Genomic DNA, 27,834 nt, shown 5'->3' on the forward strand with positions numbered 1-27,834 from the left:
TTAGTTTCAAAAATTATCGTATTATATTGACGTCTCTTAAATTGATTGCACCTTATTAGCTGTAATTCGTAAAAGTAAAGAATTATTTTTATAATTTGAAAACCTTGGTCGTTATACTCGTTATCAAACATTCCAAAAGAAATGTAGAAATATTAATTATTTAGGTACTTGTGTGCCTGCTTGTTAGTTGGCGGCTATATTATTAATTTTAGTATCAAATAAATACCTACTACGTATTGTATTCATACTTGCATGTACTTATTCCGATAGTATTCATAATGTTGATTGTAAGCCAGTCGAAATTCGATTTTATTCATTTACTTGAGGACAGCAGATAAGTATTTCCTGTTCTATCTGTAGCTACTGCATTATACCACTAAATACTACTGCACTATACTAAAGATTAGACATTCAAACAGGTAAAGATCTATGTGTGTAAGCAACATAATTCACGAAATAACGACAAAAACGTTTGTGTTTGGTTATCCTGAAAAGTAAGTATATGTTCTCTTTTTACATTCGACCGTACGCAATTTGAGCCATTTGGGGTGAGACTTACCATCATATTCATCAAAGAATGACATTATAATAAAATGACTGCCAGGAAGTAACGAATATCAACCAACGACTTGCTCAACAAACGAACAAATATAGAACACTAGCTTTTAAAAGCGGGCAATTCTCGACTGGAGGGCCATTGTAACTGATCTATTTGCTGTACGGTCAGCCAAGAAAGTGGTTTCCCACTTTTCGACTCTATTGATCGAAAAGTGGTAAACCACTTTTTTGGCTGACTGTACCTTACACATATTACTATTGTTTTAAAAGAAATTCTTGCAATGATTGTAGAATTGTTACACAGCGACCACAGCGTAGGTAGTAGGTACAAATATGTATGTATTTTACCTATATAAATATTTATACTGGGGAAACTTCATACAACCCACATAGCCAGTATCTCGACGCTATGGTCGGTAGGGTAAAAAGTACTTCCTTGCATTATCGCTTACAATTTTTTTCATTTTGCTTATACTTATTGCAAACGTAAACATATAAAAGGCAAGCAAACAACGATCTTCCTACAGCACATTGAATGCAATAGTTACGGATTCAGGATACTCGCCGATGCCTACTTACTAATCCCTTCCCACTGAGCCACCTGCATTTTACACTGCCTAGATATCGATTGCCGATCGATTATTCCGACCCCAATCCCTATTCTTATCCCCGTCCCTATCTCTATCCTTGTCCCCGTCCCCGTCCCGTCCCTGTCCCCATCCCTCCCATATCCCAATACCCATCCCCGTCCCCTATCCCTATCCCTATCCCTATCCCTATCCCTATCCCTATCCCTATCCCTATCCCTATCCCTATCCCTATCCCTATCCCTATCCCTATCCCTATCCCTATCCCTATCCCTATCCCTATCCCTATCCTATCCCTATCCCTATCCCTATCCCTATCCCTATCCTATCCCTATCCTATCCCTATCCCTATCCCTATCCCTATCCTATCCTATCCCTATCCCTATCCCTATCCCTATCCTATCCTATCCCTATCCCTATCCCTATCCTATCCTATCCTATCCCTATCCCTATCCCTATCCTATCCCTATCCTATCCTATCCCTATCCCTATCCCTATCCTATCCTATCCCTATCCCTATCCCTATCCCTATCCCTATCCCTATCCCTATCCCTATCCCTATCCCTATCCCTATCCCTATCCCTATCCCTATCCCTATCCCTATCCCTATCCCTATCCCTATCCCTATCCTATCCCTATCCCTATCCTATCCCTATCCCTATCCCTATCCCTATCCCTATCCCTATCCCTATCCCTATCCCTATCCCTATCCCTATCCCTATCCCTATCCCTATCCCTATCCCTATCCCTATCCCTATCCCTATCCCTATCCCTATCCCTATCCCTATCCCTATCCCTATCCCTATCCCTATCCCTATCCCTATCCCTATCCCTATCCCTATCCCTATCCCTATCCCTATCCCTATCCCTATCCCTATCCCTATCCCTATCCCTATCCCTATCCATGTCCCTGTCCCTGTCCCTGTCCCTGTCCCTGTCCCTGTCCCTGTCCCTGTCCCTGTCCCTGTCCCTGTCCCTGTCCCTGTCCCTGTCCCTGTCCCTGTCCCTGTCCCTGTCAAATTATCATGCTAGGAGGTGAACTTTGAAAAATCCTTTCTTAGTGCTCCTCTAAGGAACTTCCGTGTCAATTTGAAATCTCTTGAACCAGAAGTAAAGATGAAAACTAAACCTATACTTATGGCTATTTTGGATATTTTAACCCCATTGCACAACAACAGGGGAGAAAATCTCTTTTCCACGTCATTAGATTTTAAAATCGTTGTATTTATCGTGATCAGCGACCTGATAAACCATAAAAACGATACCCATATTGTGTTTTTGACTTTACCCCCTTTGCACCCCTTTAGGGGTCAAATTTTCAAAAACCTGAAACATGTATTTAGTCATATGTCTTTAGGAATCCTCCTGTGAAGTTTCGAATAAAATAGTCAAACTAATCTTGTTTCCCCATACAAACTTTGAACCCCCATTTCACCCTTTTAAGAGGAGAATTTTGAAAAGTTCTTTCTTAGTGCTCCTCTACACCATATAAGGAACCTATGTGCTAAATTTTAAATCTCTAGGACCAGCGGTTTCGGCTGTGTGTTGATATATTATGTCAGTTAGTCAGTCAGTCAGTTTCTTCTTTTATATATTTTTTGATATTTAAACCCCATTGCACTACAACAGGGGAGAAGGTATTTCACTTCCGCCTCGTTAGATTTTAAAAACGTTGTATTTATCGTGATCAGCGACCCAATAAACCGTAAAAACGATACCCATATTAGTTTTTTGACTTTATCACCCCCTTTTCACCCTTTTAGGGGTTAAATTTTCAAAAAACCTGAAACACGTCTTTAGTCATATGTTTTTAGGATCCCTCCTGTGAAGTTTCGAATAAAACAGTGAAACTAACATTGTTTCCCCATACAAACTTTGAACCCCCATTTGACCCCCTTAGGAGGCGAATTTTGAAAAATACTTTCTTAGTGCTCCTCTACACTATATAAGGAACCTACGTGCCAAATTTCACATCTCTAGGACCAGCGGTTTCGGCTGTGTGTTGATATGTCAGTCAGTCAGTCAATATCTTCTTTTATATATTTTTTTGATATTTAAACCCCATTGCACCACAACAGGGGAGAAGGTATTTCACTTCCGCCTCGTTAGATTTTAAAAACGTTGTATTTATCGTGATCAGCGACCCGATAAACCATAAAAACGATACCCATATTGATTTTTTGACTTTATCACCCCCTTTTCACCATTTTAGGGGTTAAATTTTCAAAAAACCTGAAACACGTATTCAGTCATATGTCTTAAGGAATCTTCCTGTGAAGTTTCGAATAAAATAGGCAAACTAATCTTGTTTCCCCATACAAACTTTGAACCCCCATTTGACCCCCTTAGGAGGTGAATTTTGAAAATTCCTTTCTTAGTGCTCCTCTACACTATATAAGGAACCTACGTGCCAAATTTGAAATCTCTAGGACCAGCGGTTTCGGCTGTGCGTTGATATGTCAGTCAGTCAGTCAGTCAGTCAGTCAGTCAGTCAGCTTCTTCTTTTATATATTTAGAAGAAGATGTACAAAACATATTAATTTAAATTAACTTAAATAAAGAAACTTGAATTAACAATTATATTTCATATATTTAGAACACAAATGAAATAATCTAAAATAGTGGTGGGTTGTCAAAGCGGACCCCAGGCTCCCATGAGCCGTGGCAAATGCCGGGATAGCGCAAGGAGGATGATGATGATGATGAGAGGCCCGCCGCCACAACCCGTTGTGGTATTTTAGGATTGTCAGACAGTATTCCATAACGAGTATTTTGAAATACTAGTAATCACAGTCATAATCTGTATTGAATGCCTTCTGCCACTACGGTCATTTTACAAGAGATGTTAGTTAATCTAAGATTTAATTATTTTTAGAGAATTTGTTTTTAAGGAAGAAAAAAAAAGAGTACCTAATTTCTCTTCTGGGGGCCGATTTTTGAGTCTCACTTTCACTAAAATACCGGTTGAAAACGGTGAATTGCCTATTATTTTCAGTGACAATTTTCTGAATTCGAACGCCGTGAGACTCAAAAATCGGCCCCCAGGACAGATTTTGGGAATTTACAGCTACTTTAATTGCATAAGTAGGAGGCAGACTTATACACTATATTTTGGGAAGTAGCTGTAGTAATAGGTATCCCATTTATGTGGGATTACATTTAAATTTGAAATTTGAGATTTATTTTATTCATTAATTTCATTATGTATTTTATTCATTATGTATTTATGAATTCTTTCATAGCGTGACACATATTTAAATATTGTAATCACGTCCAGGCAGGCAATTATGGTCGCGCGATAAATGATAAAATAGCAGGCCGTCCCTATCGCACTATTTGTAAGTTCGATATTGACGGCCTGATGTTTTATCATCTATCGTGCGACCATGGTTGCCCTACGGCTGACATTTTCAAATTTAGGTATAATATAATCGTTAGAATGAGGCAAAATTAAGAGGATGAACGTTTGCACGAAATTACTATGTTTAACTTTAACATTGGTAGTGAATGCGTTGATGAATAAGCTGGCAAGTTTCACCCCGAATTCAACTTTTCAGGTGAGCCATAATAACGAGCAAGTTATATTTTGTTATTACTTGTAACTTCTGTTTGATGAAAGGGATATATATTTGATGAAACATGTCTGGCTTGAAAGATGATCTATTACTTAATAAACATACATTTAATTGTTTTTTTTATTGATAAGTAAACTGTTTTATGTAAACAATTTCATTATAAAATCGCAAATATGGTATTGGTTGATTAAAATTCATTCCTCGGTATTTAGTTATTGTTATCTAGGGCGGACTGCATGGTAATCAGCGATGTAACCCCTCGACGGACACCGAATTAAAGTACTCTTTACTCCTACTTATATTGAAAGGGGTGATTTGTAATAAAAGTGGTTATTTAGTTTATCATTGGCAAGTATCTATATTTACAATAAATAACATTTCCTACATCAAAATAACAGTTTAGTGGTGATAATAAGCGGGCGCGGAGTAAACGGGCGCAGCCTTAACCAAAACAGGAGCGGCCTTAACCACGACGGGGGCAGCCTTAGGAGCGGTGTTGTGCACCACGGCGTTGAAGCCGCTGTGGTCGTCGGCGGTGTACTCCACGGTGCGGATGGAGCCGTCAGCCTCGTGGAAAGAGTAGGAGCCCTTCACGACATCTCCGTCGCGGCTCTCCTGCTGGGACTTGTTGTCGCCGGTGTGGCCGTCAGCCACGGAGTAAGTGTACTCGTATTTGGGATAGGCCTGTAATAATTATGGTTATTACTATAATGTACTACATATATTATGCAAACAAGAAGGTATTCAGAAAACTAAATAGGCAAAAATTTAAAGTTTATTGTTTTCTGACTACCTATGTCCGCAGGTTTTTTTAACAACACCATACTATGTTCACAAAGTAACATGTGTAGCACGGTAATATTTAAAAACTTACGATTTCTTCCTCGTGATGAGCGATGACTTTAGCAACGGGGGCGGAGTAGTGGAGGGCGGGAGCAGCGTGGTAGGCGACGGGGCCGGGGGCGGCGTGGTGGTAGACAACGGGGGCGGGGGCGGCGTGGTAGGCCACGGGGGCGGCGACGGCCAGCTTGGCGACGGGAGCGGCGATCAGCTTGGCGGAGTGGTGGGTCTGCTCATCGTGACGCACGATGCTTTGGGATGAGACGGCTTCGGCGTGGGAGTAGTGGGGCTCGGGCAAGAGACCAGCCTGGGAGACCGCCACCATCGCGCAAAGGACCACGATCTAAACAAAAGCATGTTTTAATATATTTTTGTTTGGTTTTCCTGAATCCACAGATCGACGAAATTGACTTATAGTAAGTAAAGATGATTTGGTATTAACATTAAACGTCTCAAAATTTGCCATGTGGCAATATTGGCACTTATGAAAGGTAATGAATATCATATGTTATTTCAATCAATTAATTCAGTCCTTGCACTAATAATAATGTGAGCACTAGTGAATTGAGATCCATACACAATATTTTTTTAAACTGAAGTAGCCCGAAAATAATATTGACTTACTTTGGAGAACATGTTGTTACTTTCTCTGTAGTGTACAAAGAATGAATGATAACTTGACTGTTGTGCTAGAACGTTTTATACTTTTAATATAAACTAGTTTAAAACCGTTGCTTACTTGACCTTGTCTCGTGTCAAAGTGCGAAAGTGCCGCAGGAGCTTAATTATATAATTTATGTTTGATCTATGTAAGTATAGGCTTTATCACAGGGCTTTATCGTAAGTATAAAGAAACACAAGAGATAGTTGTTACAGACTCGATAATATACAAAAAATCGAACTCATCCCTTAATTGGATTTCTTCCAGTTAACCTTTGAGGAAATGAGTAGAAACAAATAAATAAATACCTATAAAAATTGTTGAAAATATACCAATGTAATTGTACCTCCATGTTGAGTTTATTATTTTTGTTTGTGACATGTGGTTTAAAAACTAACTTCCGGGTTCGATATTCAAATATATGTGTCATTCGTGTAAATGCAATGGTGGTTTATTGATCTAAAATAAAACTCATTATACAATTAAAACTGTTTTCTTTATTTAATTTCATCAAAAATATACAAACACAAAAAAAAATAGAAAAGCAAAAAATTAAGAATACATTGTAAGAAATAAAGTCATACTTAAATAGTTACCAATAATTGTATCTAAAATATGAATTTGAATGAAAATCTATCAAGTCGCTGCATCAATTATAGGTATTCTTGATTTTATATCGTTTACCTACATTATATGTACCTAAACAGTTCTAGACCAGCGTGCGTAGCTGAATGCACAAACGATCACGAAACACTCACGAAACGAAGCGCTCGTAGATATCTATCTCTATCGCTCTTGCGTATTGGCGCGACAGAGCCAGACTACCTTTCGCGTCGTTTCGTTTTCGTTTCGCGTCGTAGAAATGCCATTCGGCTACGGGGCCTGGTACATGGTTCTTTTATGTAGTTAAAAAATCAAAATACATTGCTTTTAATTATGTTAACAATCTCATCCGCAATTGACAACGTTTCAAAATTTTCAATGTCCCTAAATCGAAAACCATTTTAAGATATACGCTTGTAGATCACATAAATAATTTTTTAAATTTTTTTTCCCTATTTTTAGTATAAAAAATCTTAAAAATAGTTTAAAGGGGAAGTGACGTCAAATAGCTGATTTAGAGCTGCAACTATACCAAAAAAATCTTCCAGTTGGGATGTCACTTGAGTTTGACAGTGACACTTATCACAGTTCGTAGCAAAGATATTAAAAATTTCATGGTTTAGTCTATGGTTCGTAGTCATTCACTATGGTTGACAGTGACACCTTGACAGTCAGACATACCGGACTGTTAAAACTTTTTTTTAGAAATGATTTTGTCGTTTTCTTAGGTGTATGAAACAACACATGTGACGTCACGAAGCTGTGTCTTGACGTTTGTAACTTACGCTCTTTCTGCTCGAAGTAGTAATAAGAAGGGATTTTCTCATTAAAATAGCAGTTTTTGGAAAAATAAAAAAATACTTGCATCTTTTAGTATTGAGTTCTTTCAAACCAATCAATAAAAAGTAGTACTCAAAAATATGAAATGTTGTCAATTGGTAAATTTGGTAATCATTTAAACTTTCAGTTTAAAAAGTATTACAGCTTTACCCATCACTTATATTTTAATAGTCTAAAGTTAAAACGCATTTCAGTATAACTTATAAAACCACAAACCGCTCTTCATATAAACTTGATTTGTATCTAGAGCAGTGCAGTGAGAGATGTAGCCCGCGGCAAGGTCGGCTGAACCCAAAACTTGTCATACTACTTACTCCACTTCAGAATACCAAAACACCTACAACGATCTGTTAGTATAAAACAAGTATACACTCCTTGCAGTTTATCATTTACAATTTGATCCTATCGACTTCAATATGTTCTCCAAAGTAAGTCGAATGAAATATATATTCTAAGTAAATCTTCAGTAAGAGAGAAAACAATTTGAACTAACTGATTTTATTTACACCCAGATTGTTGCCCTTTGCGCCTTCGCGGCTGTAGCCCAGGCCGGTCTCCTGGCGGAGCCGCACTACTCCTCGGCCGCCGCCGTCTCCTCGCAGAGCATCGTGCGCCACGACCAGCCCCAGCTCGCCCACAAGCTGGTCGCTGCCCCCGTCGCCTACCACGCCGCTCCCGCTCACGTTGAATACCATTCCGCCCCCGCCCCCGTCACCTACCACGCCGCTCCCGCTCATGTTGAATACCACTCCGCCCCCGCCCCCGTCACCTACCACGCCGCCCCCGCTCCCATCGCCTACCACTCTGCTCCTGGCGCTGTCCACTATGCCGCTCCTGTTGCTAAAGTTGTTGCCCACCACGAGGAAGAAATCGTAAGTTTATATAGAAAATCAAAGAATTGAATTAAATGAGGATTATTTTATTCAATATACAAAACGGACAAAACATATATTTTACAAACAATTACTATTCCAGGCTCACCCTAAATACGAGTACACTTACTCCGTGGCTGACGGACACACCGGCGACAACAAGTCCCAGCAGGAGAGCCGCGACGGAGATGTCGTGAAGGGCTCCTACTCTTTCCACGAGGCTGACGGCTCCATCCGCACCGTGGAGTACACCGCCGACGACCACAGCGGCTTCAACGCCGTGGTGCACAACACCGCCCCCAAGGCCGCTCCCGTCGTGCTCAAGGCCGCGCCGGTCTACGCCGCTCCTACTTACTACCATCATTAAGCTACTCCATAAAACATACCAAAGAAAAAAGGTGAAGAAAGATTGATAGTTGAATATTTATTTATTTTACGCAATACACGAAAAGTGTCAAAAATTTAAATTGCATATTTATTTTCCTATCCTACAATATACTTTTGCTAAATAAAAAATAGGAAGGGTACTTAGTATTTATTAATTTAATTTATTTAGCCGCGTCAACTCATGATCTGGAGCAGAGCCTAGCTAGGAAGGCATGTACTCGTACCTCGACCTCACAGAAATTCACAGCCAAAGACAAGGTACGAGATGAGAGAAATGAGATAATGGTTTGATAAACAGGTGATATGACGGAAGATTAAAACAAAGGAAAGTTAAATCGGTAATTGTTACGTAGGTACGACATTTACTATAAAATTGCTATCAGTTTTACAAAAAACAATTTTTCTACTCCAGCACTTAAATCTGTCAATTAGATTATTGTCAGCGGTATCCAAATTAAGTTCATTTGAGTAACGATGAGAAAGTCTATTTGTCTATAGGTTCATAGGATTACTGCTAGCAGTCATCATCATCATAAGGCCTCTTACATCTTGACAGATGATTTAAGCAGCGTCTGAATGCGAGAGACAACGCCTCGCGTGACTATATAGACCTATCCGGGAGCGACATGCCCGTCCGCATTTCGTACACGTAAATTGAGGCCCCACCGCCGAGGAGAGAGTATCGCCAGTAATCATATGAATATAGGAGTTCTGTTAATTTTTTTTTAAAAGCACAACTTCCATTTATCAGATATGTTTTCATTTACAGTAATAAGTAACTTTTAATAAATAATATAATATTTAGGTTCATAATTTAAATCAAGATGAAAAATAAACTTAAATGCGTTTTACATATTAGATATTGCAAAACAAAGGTAAAAATCATAAGTTTATCCAATAATTTTACATTCGACATTTAAATATTCTTGAACGCAACCACATTTTTCGTAATTGAAAACCGGCTTATTTTCTATTTCTCTTGTCTATGGTATGTTTGACATTTGTAAACTTATCACGAAACTATTTGAACTATTTCGGTGGTGTGTAGTTTGTTTTAATTCGACGTTATTGTGCAAAAACATAAGTAATTATGAGTGATTCTGGTGAAAAATTCACTTCCGAAGAAATCAAGGCTATGGGCGCTCAAAGTGACTGACAATTTTTTACATGAAAAGTCAGATAAAGCGTACCAAAAATGTTATGATTGTTTTGACATGGAAATTGCAAAAAAACGGCGTTGTTGGCATATTTTGAAGAATTGTGCAACAAGTTCTCGCCATCAACATTGTGGACAGAATACTCAATGCTACGACGATCCACACAAATATTCCCATTCATTATATGAAGTAAGTAACTAACCTATTTTATTATTCTCGAATAGGTATGTATGTGGCTGTCGTAGAAAAAGTATAGTATACAATCGTAACATTATGAAGGCTATAAAAGTCTCGTACCTTACTTAGGCCACTCGGCAAGCCTTCGTGGCCTAACCGCGGTACTCAACTTTTACCCCTTCATAACGTTACCGTTATATAATCCATACTAATATTATAAATGCGAAAGTAACTCTGTCTGTCTGTCTGTCTGTCTGTCTGTTACGCTTTCCCGCTTAAACCACGCAACCGATTTTGATGAAATTTGGAACAGACAATCTTTAGACCCTGAGACAGAACATAGGCTACTTTTTATTTCGAAAAAAAGGGATGAAGGGGTTGAAAAAGAGGTTGAAAGTTTGTATGGGATTTCTTAATTTTAAATGATAAAACCATGAAACTTTATATTTTAGCACTTGATAAGAAATCATTAAACATATATTTAAAGTCACATACAGGTCGAACGCGATTAATTAACATTATTTTTACCTTTAAAATAAACATGGTGGGAAATAAACATTAACTAAAAGCGGGTAGATTATATTTATTTGTCTACCCCGAACATTTATATAAATTAATATCGGGTAGTTTTGTGTTGTTTACATCTCCGGTGACATTTTGCTGGGACGTCAGTCTTCCGCGACCACGGCCAGTGCAACCTGGCCGAAACGTTGGGAAAAAAGGTAAAAATAATGTTAATTAATCGCGTTCGACCTGTATGTGACTTTAAATATGTGTACAAAGCGCGAGAACTTAAAGTGTTATATCATTAAATATCTTGATAAGGGATAGGGATAGGAATAGGGATAGGGATAGGGATAGGGATAGCGATAGGGATAGCGATAGGGAAAGCGATAGGGATAGCGATAGGGATAGCGATAGGGATAGCGATAGCGATAGCGATAGCGACAGCGATGGCGATAGCGTTAGCGATAGCGTTAGCGATAGCGATAGCGATACGGATACGGATACGGATAATATGGGTATCGTTAGAGGGATACGGATAATCGGTCGGCGGTCTCTTACAATCAATGTGCTCTAAGACGATTGTTGTTGCAAGCAAAAGTATTATGTGCAATCGAAATAATCGCACATAAATATACCTACAGAGAAACCTACGGTCCCTACGGATCCAAATGAAAATCTTAATGAATACTTTTATTACGCGGGCGAAGCCGCGGGTAAAAGCTAGTATACTATAAATGCATTTGATTTATATTTAAATACATTAAAAAAGTCACTGCGTAAGTCTGGCATCGACGGATACTAGTAGATTACAGCAGAGAACGGGGAAATGAGGATTTCCGGCCAAGTGGATATATAAGATATGAATTTAGGGATGTAAGGTCGGGAAACCGTTTTCACGCTGAGGCATGTATATTTTGTACATGAAAGTGCTTTTCTCAAACCTATGCAATGAAATAAAAAAAATCTCCAAACCTTTGCTCCCGAAATTCTAGTCCGATAACGGGACAACCAACCTTTAAAAACAAAACTTGCTTTTTGCCAATCCAGCCTGATATTGAAATACAAAGTCGTCAAAAACAAAAAAGTTACTTTGCAAGGCCTGAATTCTCATGAATCCATCTGTATACCTTTACCTACTTACTAGACATAGTTTAGCAAAAAGGATCTCTCCTCTAAAATTGCCAGCGAAATATTCGTAAATTATATAATGGTAACTTTATGAAGGCTATAAAGTTCAGTACCGCGTTTAGGCCACGAGGCCTATCCGAGAACAATAAAATGGGTTAATTTCCATGTACGCTTTCTTCGACTATTCAGGTACAACGCCTTGATTTCTTCGGGAGTACATTGTTCATCAGAATCACTGATAATAATTAATAACTTAAGATTTTGCACTATAATGTCGACCGATAAACTACAAAACACTGAAATAGTTTCGACAAAGTTTACAAATTTCCAACAAAACACGCGCCGAACAAGCCATAGACAAGAGAAATAGAAAATAAGCCGGTTCTCAATTACGAAAAATGTGGTTGCGTTCAAGAATATTTAAATGTCGAATTAAAAATTATGGTTTTTACCTTTGATTTGGAACATCTAACATATATAATCTAACCACAAAATTAAAATTTTGAAAAAACCCCAACCGCGACGTAGTGGACCGATTTTCATGAATCATGGCTAAGAACACTCCCGACTAACTGAGCTTTCAGATAAAAAAAAACTTAATCTAAATCGGTTCATTCGTTCGGGAGCTACGATGCCACAGACAGACACATACACAGACAGACAGACAAACAAACAGACAGACAGACAAACAAACAGACAGACAGACACGTCAAACTTATAACACCCCGTCGTTTTTGCGTCGGAGGTTAAAAACACATTTCAGTATATTTTTTCATCTTCATTTAAATTATGAACCAAAATATTTTTTTATGTTTAAAAAGCTACTTATTACTGCAATTGAAAACAGACCTGTTAAATGGAAGTTGTACTTTAAAGAAAAATAACAGAACTCCTGTTGATGAACTGCTCAGCAGTTATCATATGAACCTGTAGACAAATAGACTTTCTTATCGTTACTCAAATGAAGTTAATTTGGAGACTGCCGACAATAATCTAATTGACAGATTTTAAGTGCTGGAGTAGAAAAATGACTATTTAGTTTGATAGAAAATTCAAATGATATTAACAGGTTTTTGTGCATTGGATCATTTTCCTTAAACTACGTCCAACTGAAAGTGCTTTTCACATTATCCGATCCTATATCGGATGTAGGACCGATATCCCATACATTTAAGCTGCCATTTTTGTTTTTTTGCCTTTGAAATCCTTCCGACATCCGATATCGGATCGGATAATGTGAAAACGCTGTAAGTATGACAGTCGGCATCAAAAGTGTTAGGTAGCCGTTCAATTACGCTTCAGAAACAACTACCATTCTGTCACCGCTTAACAAAAAGAAATTTGTGTCTGTACATAGAAGGATAGGTGTGGCTAGCCGAATGGCACCTCACTCACACTAACATTTCTGACCAGAGTGACCAGTTAATAAAGTTAAAGTTATCCGGTGTGTCATATATGTATGTACTTGTGGTGCGTTGTTTCAATATGCGCTACTATTGATATTGCCTGGACAAAAGGGAAAAATTGCAGCAAAATTCAAGATCCCACTTTCCGTTGCAATCCGTGCTTAATTTAGGCCTGATCGAACTACTAACTTATTTCAAAACCATTAAAATGTATGTTGTAAGACATCTAATCCCGATCGGCATAATCGATAGATACCTATCTTGTTAGCAAAGTAGTCACTCGTTAAGTTATGGTTATGTGACAATCTATTCGTTCAATAATCTGATGAGAATGGAGACATACCAATATTATAAAATCATAGAGTTAATGCACAATAGGAGTCGTTGTCTAGAATTACAAACAATACGGTAGATTACGTAGTTTATCAGCTAGCTCGCTTGCCATAGCTACCATAGTTTTTGTATGATGAAACCTCATTTATGGCACTGAAATATAAAATCCATACCTAATATTTGACGTATTATAAAGTTCGATCGAGCCTAATAGTAACATACTTAAAAATCAACCTGTTAACTACATGTAACTTTTTATATCTCACTGTCAAATGAAACTATACAAAATAGATTGATTACATTGTGTTGAGAAAGAAATCAAATAGTACATGTACATTTTTCAACAATTTTAATACATATATCGTATAAATAACCGTTAAACAAATATTCTAATCAACTCTTCTTTGGTATAAATAACCACGTGTAATTTAGTGGTGGTAGTAGACGGGCGAGGTCTTGAGGACGACGGGAGCAGCCTTGAGCACGGCGGGCGCGGGCGTGGGGGCGGTGTTGTGCACCACGGCGTTGAAGCCGCTGTGGTCGTCGGCGGTGTACTCCACGGTACGGATGGAGCCGTCAGCCTCGTGGAAAGAGTAGGAGCCCTTCACGACATCTCCGTCGCGGCTCTCCTGCTGGGACTTGTTGTCGCCGGTGTGTCCGTCAGCCACGGAGTAAGTGTACTCGTATTTAGGGTGAGCCTGGAATATTAATGGTTTGTAAAATATATGTTTTATTATGTTCAAGTTTACCTACTAACAAAGCTATGGACCAATGTTGTCTGAAAATAAACGCATTTTATTTTTATTTTATTTTTATTTATTTTTATTCGTTTTGATGTTGAATAAAAAGATGACTGCTTAGATTTTTTTTATGTAAACTTACGATTTCTTCCTCGTGGTGGGCAACAACTTTAGCAACAGGAGCAGCGTAGTGGACAGCGGCAGGAGCAGCGTGGTAGGCGATGGGGGCGGGGGCGGAGTGGTATTCAACATGAGCGGGAGCGGCGTGATAGGCGACGGGGGCAGCGACCAGCTTGTGGGCGAGCTGGGGCTGGTCGTGGCGCACGATGCTCTGCGAGGAGACGGCGGCGGCCGAGGAGTAGTGCGGCTCCACCAGGAGACCGGCCTGGGCTACAGCCGAGAAGGCGCAGAAGGCTACGATCTGAAAAATAACAGTTCTTTTCAATAACCCATTTATTGATGTAAGGCTTTAATTTGACAGTGAATTTTATTATTTATGGTAAGACTTACAATTGAGAACATAGTTGATTGTTTAACTAATACTAATGAGTTAATGATAACTGAATAGAACTGAGGTCAGGTTTTATACTTGTTGTATAACTACAAGAACCAGAATATAGCGTAATTTAACCTTCGTTCAGGTCAAATTTGCTACGCGTGTAGGTTCAAATTTATAATTAACTTTCACTGGAAAGCAGCTTATGAGCAAGTATTGTGTATTATGTCTAACCAATAAAATAAAAGAAGATATAACTTTTGTCATCACACTTTTCACACTATAATAGTCGAGATGTGATGAAAACTTATAAAGACCAATATTGTAATCTACAATCACGTGTACACAATGTACACATGCTATTGTATAACCTTTGGGTTCAATTGGCGTAAAAGCCAAAACGCGATTTTACAGGACAGCGAAAAAAACATTTTTGAAATCGTTTTTGTCGTTTAACTTTTTGACTTTAAACTTTACAATAAAATGTTGTATAAGAAATATGCTTAAAATGCATGAAATATAATAAATTATTAGCATACACCAGCTAAATTCGGTTTAGTTCGTCAATTAAAAAAAAAACATGTATGTATGTTTTGCGGCGTATCTCCACTTTCATTTATCGAAACGCTAATCTCCTTGACTAGTACTGGAGTTACGCCGTGCTATGCCCGTACACAAAAACAATAATACACTTCTAAACACTGACGTATAAACCATCAATCGCAACAATGGTTTTAAGTCTTTTGAATACAAATTGAAGGTAATTAAGTCTAGCTTAAATTAAAATAATGATTAAAAAAGTTTGGTGGTTACATCAGACGGTTGACATTTCTTACGATATTTTTTGTAACAATCTTGGTCGTATAAACCACAAAATGATGTATTTCAATGAAACTTTTATACAGATCGATAGAACTCAGGATTCTGAGAATTAATTTATAAGTAACTCATTTTGGCCAAAATTGATTTTACGCCAATTTAACCAAAAGGTATATACATATTCTATTATTAGGTCTTTCTTCAAGCAACGAAACAGAAAGTAAAAGATAGAACATCAATATTCATTAATAGATTTCATTTAAGTATGTACATATTTAGGAAAATATTTAACATACAATTACGAAGATTCTGCAGATAATAAAAACAACGTAACCTTTATATCCTAGCATAGCTCGGTGCGTTTCTGATAATTATTTTAACCATTTCACTAATTACAGATCAGTTAACTATCATAAGGGGGATGTCATGTCATGTCGTATGTTTGAATGAACTTTAACGAACCGCGCCTATGGCCGGAGGCAAGGTCGCTTTAAAACCTGATTGGTAATGCATGCCTAGCAGATATCGAGTAAGTATAAAATAAGATTTTAGTACAATACATACATCATTCAGACTTCAGACGTGAGAGCTAAATCAACAATGTTTTCCAAAGTGAGTTCTGAAAAATAAAAACTTGTTGGTTATGCAAAATAGTTATGAACAAAACTCAAATAAATACCAACTTCGGTTTCAGATCGTAGCCTTGTGCGCCTTTGCGGTTGTAGCCCAGGCCGGTCTCCTGGTGGAACCGCACTACTCCTCGGCCGCCGCCGTCTCCTCGCAGAGCATCGTGCGCCACGACCAGCCCCAGCTCGCCCACAAGCTGGTCGCTGCCCCCGTCGCCTACCACGCCGCTCCCGCTCATGTTGAATACCACTCCGCCCCCGCCCCCGTCACCTATCACGCCGCCCCCGCTCCCATCGCCTACCACGCTGCTCCTGCCGCTGTCCACTATGCCGCTCCAGTTGCTAAAGTTGTTGCCCACCACGAGGAAGAAATCGTAAGTTTACATTTAAAAAAATCTAAGAAATCCTTTTTTTATTCAACATCAAAAACTGATGAAACATATTTTACAAACTATTAATATTCCAGGCTCACCCTAAGTACGAGTACACTTACTCCGTGGCTGACGGCCACACCGGCGACAACAAGTCCCAGCAGGAGAGCCGCGACGGAGATGTCGTGAAGGGCTCCTACTCTTTCCACGAGGCTGACGGCTCCATCCGCACCGTGGAGTACACCGCCGACGACCACAGCGGCTTCAACGCCGTGGTGCACAACACCGCCCCCACGCCCGCGCCCGCTGTCCTCAAGGCCGCTCCCGTCGTGGTCAAGGCCGCGCCTGTCTACTCCGCGCCCACCTATTACCACCACTAATATAGTTAATGAAATTGTTACCAAAGACCATGAAAGAAACTGGCGTTATAGTTGTTGATTATTTATTTATTTCTCGCAATACATAAAAAGTGTCAAAAATTAAATGTGCATATTATTATTTCTTATATCTATAGGGAAAGCCCTTTAAAATTTTTCGTATAGGTTGTAGGCTGAGTAGTCGCTGTATCTATAAAATAATATAATATATCAACATGATAATCAAATGTATAATGATCACAGAACACGCGGTTCGCCAAATACTAGCAGAATTTATTACACTAGTATTACCGACCTGTGTCCTATTTCTCAAAGTTATACACGTTACAAGCGAAAGTCTTTTCAACTTGTCATATTAGACAGCAACTACTAATATACAATAGTACGTACTTAATCCTTCTTTTTTTTAATATCGGTATATGAAAAGAAAAGTAAATTTTTTTCGTGCATATACGGTAAATCATATCGATATTAGCTTGAGATTTAAGGTCAGTGCGGACAAGACCCTTTATTTGAAATAAAGTGTGAGTGGATAAAATTATACAATTAAAGTAGCATATTCCAATGGGCTAACAAATATTATATTTTACAAATATGTTAAGATAATACTTTGGTGAATTAAAGTAAACTTAAATATCTGATAAAAACCACTTTTTTTAAAGCTCGGCGGGTTGACCGGTAGACGGTCTTCTCGTCACTGACTTTATCAAAGACCTATTGAGTGGAATAGGTATCCTGGGTGTCCGGTGACCTAACAGCGTGAAACCGCAGAGCTTTGCTCCAGTACCCAAATCGATGATAAACAGAAACAGGATTACGATATTCTACAAAAGGATTCATATAGGAGGTGCAAGCACAAATTGCTCGCCCTTAGAGTTGGTCAAAGGCGCCTAGCCTTCAGAGATAACATAAACTAGAGAAATTTCGAATGGTACCTCGGCGGTCGAGGTGGTGTAGCGGTTTATCACGTCAGCCGCGTTAGCTGGAGACCCCAGTTCGATTCCCGGCTTCGCCACCAGTGGGCTTGATCGCTTTTTCTTTAGTGTATGGTATCTATTTCTGTTTATAATTTATATATAGTAGTGTTACTACTTAAAAAAACAAATCAAAAAATATTTAATAAAATAATTTGATTTGTTCCCTACATCAAATCGATGATGTTCGGATGTAGATCGGCAGGCTAGAGTGGAACTGCCGGCCTAGCCGAAATGATAATCATTGACGCTGGATGCCGATCGAAACGCAGTCTGGCTCTGTCGCGCCAATACGAAAGAGCGATAGATATAGCGATTATATGGATTTTGTCGTAAGCATTTGTGCATTTGGCGTACTACGTACCCTGGGTTAAACGGACATATTTACCGTATACCTCTACATAAGTAGCTGGCACTTCTAGTGTAGTTGTGACAATTGAGAATGATATGGCGGGACGACTTGGATGCATTTCAACGGGATTGGCAGGACTTTGGACCGGCTTGAGGTGAGCTCCAGTAAAATTGGAGAAAAGGAAGGGAGACCTTGCCTTGCTCAGCTATGGAATATAGTTACAACCAAGCTGAGAAAAAGAAAATCATACACTTAGAAAATTTGGCTAAGATGCGAGTTGGCACAGTAGCTTAACAGCCACTGGGTAGAAAGCGGTGTACACCTCTCGACATCCTTGGTTTCGTCTTGAGTTCTCACAACTGTTTTGCCCATGAGCCATCTTGGATGACGCTTTATATGGAGGCCCATCTTCTGGGAACGAGTCACAGTCTGCCAGAAATTAAATTGGATACTGTTTTATTAGGCAGGCGTCCGATTTTTTTGTCCCATAGTCCAGTATTTAGTCCATCACTTGCCTCAGATACTAGCAGCTCTCAATACTTATATAATCCTTACGCCTTGGCGAGACTGCCTCTACCAGTCTACTCATCATACGGGCAATAGCAGCATCCGCTTGGTGTACCTCTTGCATTTCATTAAACCGACTAAAGGACCTCTACGTGTTGGCTTTGGCTCCACGCACGCCTAACAAATTCCCAATGGTTTCCGCGATGAAAAAGGCACACAATTATAATTAATATGTATTATTTAGATACTTCGCAAGTCTAATGTAAATTATTGTGTACCTATTTATGACTTACGGATGCCTCGAAATATTTTATGTATGTCATAGTTGTCTCCATTGAAACGATCATGACACATACTTTAAATAAAGAAGTAGTGTTTGTAAAGTTATTAGGGCTTGTAAGGTTTGAAGTTTGGGATCTGACAACTTTTTGATCGTCCAAGACATTTTACATGAAGAAAGTTATTGGTGGTATTACAACAACTTGCTACAACTAAGTACTATAAAACCAGCACAATAAGCGATGTTACGCTAGCGGTAAGAACATACGACTTTAAATCCGGAGGTCGCGGTGAGGTTGAAATGGAGCTTATAGCGTGGCATTAGGTACACTCAACCAATTAGAACCTAGCTACCAATTAGTGGCCTAGCACTCTACAAGTCTACAACCGTGTCAAAATGACAAATAGTAAGAGATTTCTACAATCTGATTTATAAAGTCACTATGACATAGTTCTACAGTGGCCTAGGGTTCCAATTGATTGACTGTATGTACTATCAGCTATTTTTATAAGAATATCGGTCCTTCTTGTGGGCGTCTTCCCAAGCTCCGTCAACCAGTTCGTGGTCGCCACTCAAGTAATCACTTCATTTTTTTAAATATATGCAGCAAACAAGCAGACAAGCCTCCTGATTGGGAAGCAGTCATCGCCGCGCATGGACATAAACGACTTGTAAATTTGTAAATTGAGAAAACCGCACAAATCACCCTAAAGCCTAGTTGGAATGCCAAGTGGCATTCTCTGTCGTAAAGACAGACGCTACTTTTAGGATTACTTGTCAAGCAGGCCCCAGGCTTCCATTAGTCGTAACGAAAAGCTGGGAACGCAAGAAGAATAATAACGTAGCTAAAGCACACGTCTTCATAAATAAAATTATCTTAGTTTCCTTCTATTATCTTGATTTACCCAAGCGTTATAAGGGATTTGTGCGAAAACCTGTTAGAAATAGGGTTAGAAACTAGAATCGAATCAACCGGAAATCAAAAAGTTAGATACTGTTATCAACAGGTTATCAACAACTTTAACCTAGGGCAAGGTTACGGTAAAAGCCCGTGCGGCAGCGCCCACTTAACTGATTCAACTCGCTTAAATTTGACCTTCATAACTGCAAATTGCGAGTATATAAACTAGATTACGAGGTGTCATATGCATCATTCTCATTTGTGATACAAGCAAACATGTTCTCCAAAGTGAGTGGTGAAAATTTATTTATACATTTTCATAACATTAAATAAAAATTACAAGTATTTATTGTGCAAATTCTTCTTCTATTTTGGATTTAGAGCCACACCTTACAAATATTATTATTTACAGATCGTAGCCCTTTGCGCCTTCGCGGCCGTAGCACAGGCCGGTCTCCTGGTGGAGCCGCACTACTCCTCGGCCGCCGCCGTCTCCTCGCAGAGCATCGTGCGCCACGACCAGCCCCAGCTCGCCCACAAACTGGTCGCTGCCCCCGTCGCCTACCACGCCGCTCCCGCTCACGTCGCCTACCACGCTGCCCCCGCCCCCGTCGCCTACCATGCCGCCCCCGCTGCCGTCACCTACCATGCCGCTCCCGCTCCCGTTGCCTACCACGCCGCCCCTGCTGCCGTCCACTACGCCGCTCCCATCGCTAAGGTCGTCGCTCACGAAGAAATTGTAAGACAGTTATTCTTGTCAATTGTATCTATGCCTAGAATAACGGAACGTTTATCCATGAATTAACAACTATTTTTCATTGCAGGCTCACCCCCAATACGAGTACTCTTACTCCGTTGCTGACGGTCACTCCGGCGACAACAAGTCCCAGCACGAGACCCGCGACGGCGATGTCGTGAAGGGCTCTTACTCCCTGAAGGAGGCTGATGGCTCCATCCGCACCGTCGAGTACACCGCTGACGCTCACAACGGCTTCAACGCCGTGGTGCACAACACCGCCCCCACCCACGCCCCCGTCGTGGTCAAGGCCGCCCCCGTCGTCTACTCCGCCCCGACTTACTACCATCACTAAATAATTTTTACCAAAAAACGATTTAATGATGACTAGTTAATTTATTCCAAATACACATTTAAGAACATGTCTTGTTTTTTTTTTATTTTATCATGCTTAAGTTTTGTATAGTTATATTGTTAACCTGCGGCCCCTTCACACACCCATCTCAGTCATCTCAACTTAAGCAGTCACAAGAGCTCTTTCCCGGTTATTAAGCGAATTCCCAGAGGTGCTAGATTTACTGTCGCCTCCAGTCTCACAAAAACTATCAATAATTGTTTTAATGAAAATACGCCTTCTAGCTGGGAAAATCTCTTTTTATTTGCCTATAAAACTCTACATGTGTCGAAAAAAGATCGCCGCAGCTCATTGACTTCGAAAATAAAATTAAATTGTTCCCAACCAAATACTAATTGTTGCCTCGATGTAACACAAAACTCACCCTTTCGTACATACAAGCCACATGAACACGACATAATTAAAGTTGTCGAGACAAAAGTCAACGATGGGGATTTTAAGGGAGCGGCGCAAATTCTTTTTTCGTCAGATATTCCAGCACCTGATACTCCTGAGACTCTTTCAGTCCTGCAAAGTAAGCACCCGGCAGCCCCCTTGTCCTCTTATCCCGATCCACCTAACCCGGCTTTGCCATACATGCAAGCCACCGAAGATGCAACCATGGCCGCAATCTTGTCCTTTCGGAATGGTTCAGCCGGCGGCTTAGATGGAATTACTCCTCAGCATTTAAAGGATCTCATATTAGGTGGCCCTGGCGGCAGAAATGATGACCTGCTCAAGAGCGTTACTTGTCTGGTAAATCTAATGCTTTCAGGCAAAGTTAACGAAGAAGTTATTCCCACACTCTATGGCGCCAACTTATGTGCACTGGGAAAAAAGGATGGTGGCGTTCGCCCAATCGCCATAGGCTCCACGTTCAGAAGATTGACTTCCAAAGTCGGCTGTAAGTACATCGCCAAAGATTTAGAGCCCCTATTTCAACCAACGCAGTTAGGATTCGGCTCTAAAAAAGGCTGCGAAGCCGCAGTACATGCATGTCGAACTTTCTTAGAAAATAGTAAGGAGCAGGTGCTTGTGAAAGTGGATATAAAAAATGCGTTTAATTCTGTTAACCGAAGCGCCTTACTAACAGAAGTACAAAAGCATATTCCTAGCCTTTACCCATATCTATGGCAATGCTACAGACATCCTTCTAACCTCATGTACAGACATCACCATATCCTCTCCTCAGTCGGCTGTCAGCAAGGCGACCCACTCGGACCAGCCATCTTTAGCCTAGCAATACACCCAATTATTTCGGCCCTAAATTCTAAATTTAATGTATGGTACCTCGACGACGGCACCATAGGCGGTGAAGCCAGCTCCGTGCTCGACGATCTAAGTCTTTTAGTTACCAAATTTAGCGAAATTGGACTGGAACTCAACATGAGCAAATGCGAACCTTTTGTAAGCCCTGACGTTCAAGGCGAAACGCAAGTTATAAACGACTTTAGGAATAACTGTCCTGGCATAAAATTATTAAACAGAAGCTCGCTTCATCTCCTTGGGGCCCCAGTCTTCGAAGAATCAATTCCAGACTACATTGATATCCAAATTCACCGTTTCACTCAACTTTCGGACCGCCTACTACAAATTAAGTCACACATGGCATTTTTTATCATTCGGTTTTGTCTCTTCGTTCCCAAATTAACATATGCTATACGTTGCAGCCCTTTTTTTAAATTTCCACAACTATGCCAAAAAGTCGACGATATTATCCATGTCAAAATTCAAAAAATAATTAATATCAATATTAACAGCAGGCAATTTATCCACGCCACATTACCCGTACGGTTCGGTGGCCTGGGTATAAGGCAAATATCTAGTGTCGCCCTGCCCGCCTTTCTGTCTTCCGTGCACGGTACGCTATCCCTCGTAGGTAAAATACTCACTCCGTCACTACGTGACTTCGAGGTGGCATACCTGTCGGAAGCTGAAGATACATGGCGTTTGGCCTGCCCTGGCAACGACACGCCGAATGAGAAGGGCACTCAAAGACTTTGGGACGAACCACTCTGCCGTCAGGTGCAGAAATGGCTCCTTAACACTGCACAATCAGATACAGAAAAAGCCCGTCTACTTGCCTCCACCCAACACGAATCCGGTTTTTGGCTCCACGCATTGCCCTCCATTAACTGCGCAACTTTATTAGATAATAATTCTTTCCGTCTGGCTGTGGGCCTCCGTCTAGGTGCTGAAATAGTTGTCCCCCACTGCTGTCCCTGCGGCTCACAAGTAGACAGCCTGGGCTCGCATGGCCTCTCCTGCCGCAGGAGTGCCGGCCGCCTGTCCCGCCATGCCAGTCTAAATGACGTGATCCGTCGGGCTCTTGCTAGCGTAGGTGTGCCGGCCACATTGGAACCACCTGGCCTGGCGCGCGACGATGGCAAGAGGCCCGATGGAATAACCCTCATCCCCTGGCAGATGGGACGGCCGCTTATCTGGGATGCCACGTGTGTGGATACCTTAGCGCCGTCCCATCTAGCTTCCACTTCACGGAAGGCTGGCGAGGCGGCGGCAGCGGCCGAAGATCGCAAACGTCGCAAATATGCCGGTCTCCTGCACAACCACATATTTGCGGCGTTTGCGGTGGAAACCCTAGGGCCATGGAGCGGCGATGCCCTTAACCTTTTCCGCGTATTAAAAAAAACTCCGGGAGACCTCAGGTGACCTAGGGCTGGCTCATTCCTTGGCCAAAGAATTGGCATTACTATTCAGCGAGGGAATGTAGCCAGCCTCATGGGCACACTTCCACAGGGGACGGACTTGGGGGACCTTAGATAGTTTTTATTTATTTTAGTTATATCTTTTCATTTTGCTAGTTTTAAGATTTAGTTTAATTTAGGTTGTATTTTAGTAGTTTTAGTAATTTATTTTATTCTTTTAATCGATTGTTAAAGTTTGTGTAAAGGCTGACAAAATGCCAACACTAAGTTATGGGTGATCGCGCAGGCTAAACCGAGAAGCATGGCTCATTATTTGTTTATAGGAAAGTGGGTACCACGAAATCATCAGGTGTCGGATGCTTCTACCAAAACCCCAAAAAGTATGGTCAAAACGGTCCAAATAGTACACATAAAATACTAATAATAATACAGATAAGTTGTCGCACTGTGCATGCGGCCATTTTGCAGGGCCCACTCAATGAGTTGGCGAGTCACCGCCTGTCTTTTACAACTTTGAGACTGATTGCCATGGCAGGTGTCCGATAGTCTCCCCCCATAGACCATTACCCAGTCCACCCAACTTGCACAATAATAGCCTATGACCTTAGTTCCCATCGCAGCACAAAAGTTTGTATGGAGAATTGACCCCTCCTCCCTTTTTAGAGTTCCGTAGTCAACTAGGAACCCTTATAGTTTCGCCATGTCTGTCTGTCTGTCCGTCCGTCCGTCCGTCCGTCCGTCCGTCCGTCCGTCCGTCCGTCCGTCCGTCCGTCCGTCCGTCCGTCCGTCCGTCCGTCCGTCCGTCCGTCCGTCCGTCCGTCCGTCCGTCCGTCCGTCCGTCCGTCCGTCCGTCCGCGGATAATCTCAGTAACCACTAGAAAGCTGAAATTTGGTACCAATATGTATATCAATCACGCCAACAAAGTGCAAAAATAAAAAATGGAAAAAAATGTTTTATTAGGGTACATGTAAAGTGGGGGCTGATATTTTTTTTCATTCCAACCCCAACATGTGATATATAGTTGGATAGGTATTTAAAAATGAATAAGGGTTTACTAAGATCGTTTTTTGATAATATTAATATTTTCGGAAATAATCGCTCCTAAAGGAAAAAAAAGTGCGTCCCCCCCCCTCTAACTTTTGAACCATATCTTTAAAAAATATGAAAAAAATCACAAAAGTAGAACTTTATAAAGACTTTCTAGGAAAATTGTTTTGAACTTGATAGGTTTAGTAGTTTTTGAGAAAAATACTGAAAACTACGGAACCCTACACTGAGCGTGGCCCGACACGCTCTTGGCCGGTTTTTATGAATATATATTAGGACGATGTTGTGGCTACTGCTTTGACCTAAGTAACAATATTTCTAAGCACCATCGGCTGAGACGAAAGAGTAATTAATGGTCGTTACTCTTACTTGTTTCGTCGTCGGCCGCAAATATAATGAGGGCAAAATAAGCATAATTTGAGAACTATCAGTCTTAACCATGTTCTTAAAAAGACAATGTTATCTAGTAGAGTATTTTATGCAAAATTATACTTCTCCTAGACATTGTAATTTTAGCTTTCACATATTTCATGAAAATGTAAACGATATTAGGGACGTAAAAGTGGGAATGAGGACAAAACATTATACTCGCCATGTTTCTACTTATACTTTTTCTTATAAACCTTATTTAAGCTATACCTACGCGTGCCAAGTTTCGTGCTTTCTGCCGCACGGGACTGTAGCTCAGGTTAAGAAGCTGTACCTATTATATTTAGCCTAGGACCCAGACTGATTATAAAAGCGTTGAACTTGGAAACTTATCTCGAATTTATAGTGCTCTTTTTAAAGGACCTCACGATTTCCTAATATGAGGCTAGGATAGAAACACCTAAGCCCAAAAAAAAAATGAGTTTTAGCCCAAATTTTAATCAATATTACTTGCACACGGTCCCCCGTACCCCGACGTCGAACTGCATTTTTATTGCTCAATAAGATTTAGTCACACCAAACCATTAATTGTTATGTGTTGGCTTTTCGAGAGATACATCATTAAAAGTATATATTGATTGTTTTAAACTTATGCCTATTTGCCAATAAGAGTTAGGTAGGTTCTAAACTGCCCGACCACTAATTTCCAACTATAGCGGAGATTTCTCTTGAATTGCAACTATTGCAAGCAACAATATTATTTTATTTGCTACTATATACGGAAATAAAATAGATAGATTCAGCAGAGTCACAAAATCCTTTAAATGCTGTGAACGATAACAACATAACGTTATATAAGTACTAAGTTCTTTTTACAATGTAAGAGCCGCAATAATATTAAATCCATCATTTTGTCCAGAGACATAATAAAATAATCCCTTTTTAGGGTTCCGTAGTCAACTAGGAACCCTTATAGTTTCGCCATGTCTGTCTGTCTGTCTGTCTGTCTGTCTGTCTGTCTGTCTGTCTGTCTGTCTGTCTGTCTGTCCGTCCGTCCGTCCGTCCGTCCGTCCGTCCGTCCGTCCGTCCGTCCGTCCGTCCGTCCGTCCGCGGATAATCTCAATGACCGTTAGCATTAGAAAGCTGAAATTTGGTACCAATATGTATATCAATCACGCCGACAAAGTGGTAAAATAAAAAGTGGAAAAAAATGTTTTGTTAGGGTACTTTCCCCCCCGCCCCCTACATGTAAAGTGGGGACTGATTGTTTTTGTCATTCACTAGAATCGTTTTTTGATAATATTAATATTTTCGGAAATAATCGCTCCTAAAGGAAAAAAAGGCCCTAACTTTTGAACCATATGTTTAAAAAATATGAAAAAAATCACAAAAGTAGAACTTTATAAAGACTTTCTAGGAAAATCGTTTTCAACTTGGTAGGTTAAGTAGTTTTTGAGAAAAATACGGAAAACTACGAAACCCTACACTGAGCGTGGCCCGACACGCTCTTGGCCGGTTTTTTACACCGTGTCCAATAAGTTTGAATACAGCACAAATAGCCAATAAAACAAAATGAACAAATAGTTACTACATTATTATTATATTTTATGAATGGCACTCTTATTTACTACATTCACAACAAATGTTTTGGAATAACTCCAGCATTAACTTGTTTACCAGCCTCAAACGCTTCTCAAACGGATCACACGCGGCACGCACCGTTTTCTTCACATTTCATCCCAAATACTCTCAATAATCTTTTTGAAATGATCTAGGTTTATGATTTTATAAAAATTTAGTCTTCAAAGCATGTATGACCATACAAAGTAGTCTAATACGCCTAAACCTGGAGGCCTGGGTGGCCACTCATGTTTCGGATAAAAAATTGCCAAATTAGTCTGAAACTACGCTAGAATACCATTTGCCGAATGTGCTGGAGGTGCGTCTTGTTGGGACACATGATACTCATTCCCAAGCATCCTTTTTAACTTTAAGGCATTTTTTTCTCCAAAACCTTGGTTTTAAAGAAAAAAACCGGCCAAGTGCGAGTCGGGCTCGCGCACAAAGGGTTCCGTAGCAGCAAATCGTTTTCAGTGTAAGCACAATAACTTAACCAAAATTACAGTTAAATCAACCTATCTCAAAAACTATAAGAGATACTTTGATCAAACCAAAAATCGTTGAAAGAGTTAATTAGCATGCATCACCTCTATTTTTTTTAGAATTTTATACCCCGTAGTTATAAAAATAGAGGGGGGGGGGACATACTTTTTACGACTTTGAGAGCTGATATCTCAAAAACCGTTCACTTTAAGAAAAATGTTTTTTAGAAAACTTTATATCATTTTAAAAGACCTTTCCATTGATACCCCACACGGGTATGTACATCGAAAAAAAAATTTTCATCCCTCAGTTACATGTATGGGGGCCCCACCCCCAATTCTTTTTTTTTTTACTATTTAGTGTCATAATTTTGTAGCGGTTCATACAACACATATTCCCATCAAATTTCATCACTGTAGTACTTATAGTTTCCGAGTAAATCGG

General features: G+C 40.1%; 3 protein-coding genes across 3 annotated transcripts; 1 reads left to right on the forward strand and 2 right to left on the reverse strand.

The window, feature by feature from the left end:
- Positions 1-5,050: 5,050 nt before the first annotated feature.
- On the reverse strand, positions 5,051-6,225 carry LOC125226226 (cuticle protein 8-like). Its single transcript, XM_048130144.1, has 3 exons — positions 6,185-6,225; positions 5,595-5,903; positions 5,051-5,404 (listed from the first exon to the last, which is right to left on the reverse strand). The coding sequence occupies exons 1-3, from the start codon at positions 6,194-6,196 to the stop codon at positions 5,120-5,122; spliced, it is 606 nt and encodes a 201-aa protein (XP_047986101.1). The 5' UTR covers positions 6,197-6,225; the 3' UTR covers positions 5,051-5,119.
- Positions 6,226-8,025: 1,800 nt separating this feature from the next.
- LOC125226493 lies at positions 8,026-21,232 on the forward strand. The gene is made up of 10 exons (XM_048130479.1): positions 8,026-8,092; positions 8,177-8,536; positions 8,640-8,901; positions 14,064-14,302; positions 16,260-16,298; positions 16,381-16,686; positions 16,779-17,061; positions 20,292-20,362; positions 20,487-20,813; positions 20,899-21,232. Exons 1-10 carry the CDS (start codon positions 8,081-8,083, stop codon positions 21,163-21,165), a joined length of 2,166 nt encoding a protein of 721 aa, XP_047986436.1. The 5' UTR covers positions 8,026-8,080; the 3' UTR covers positions 21,166-21,232.
- Positions 13,964-14,907, reverse strand: LOC125226228 (cuticle protein 8-like). The gene is made up of 3 exons (XM_048130146.1): positions 14,882-14,907; positions 14,514-14,792; positions 13,964-14,329 (listed from the first exon to the last, which is right to left on the reverse strand). Exons 1-3 carry the CDS (start codon positions 14,891-14,893, stop codon positions 14,060-14,062), a joined length of 561 nt encoding a protein of 186 aa, XP_047986103.1. The 5' UTR covers positions 14,894-14,907; the 3' UTR covers positions 13,964-14,059.
- Positions 21,233-27,834: the final 6,602 nt, after the last annotated feature.

The sequence above is a fragment of the Leguminivora glycinivorella genome, chromosome 5, assembly GCF_023078275.1.
Source record: "Leguminivora glycinivorella isolate SPB_JAAS2020 chromosome 5, LegGlyc_1.1, whole genome shotgun sequence".
Lineage (NCBI taxonomy): Eukaryota > Metazoa > Arthropoda > Insecta > Lepidoptera > Tortricidae > Leguminivora > Leguminivora glycinivorella.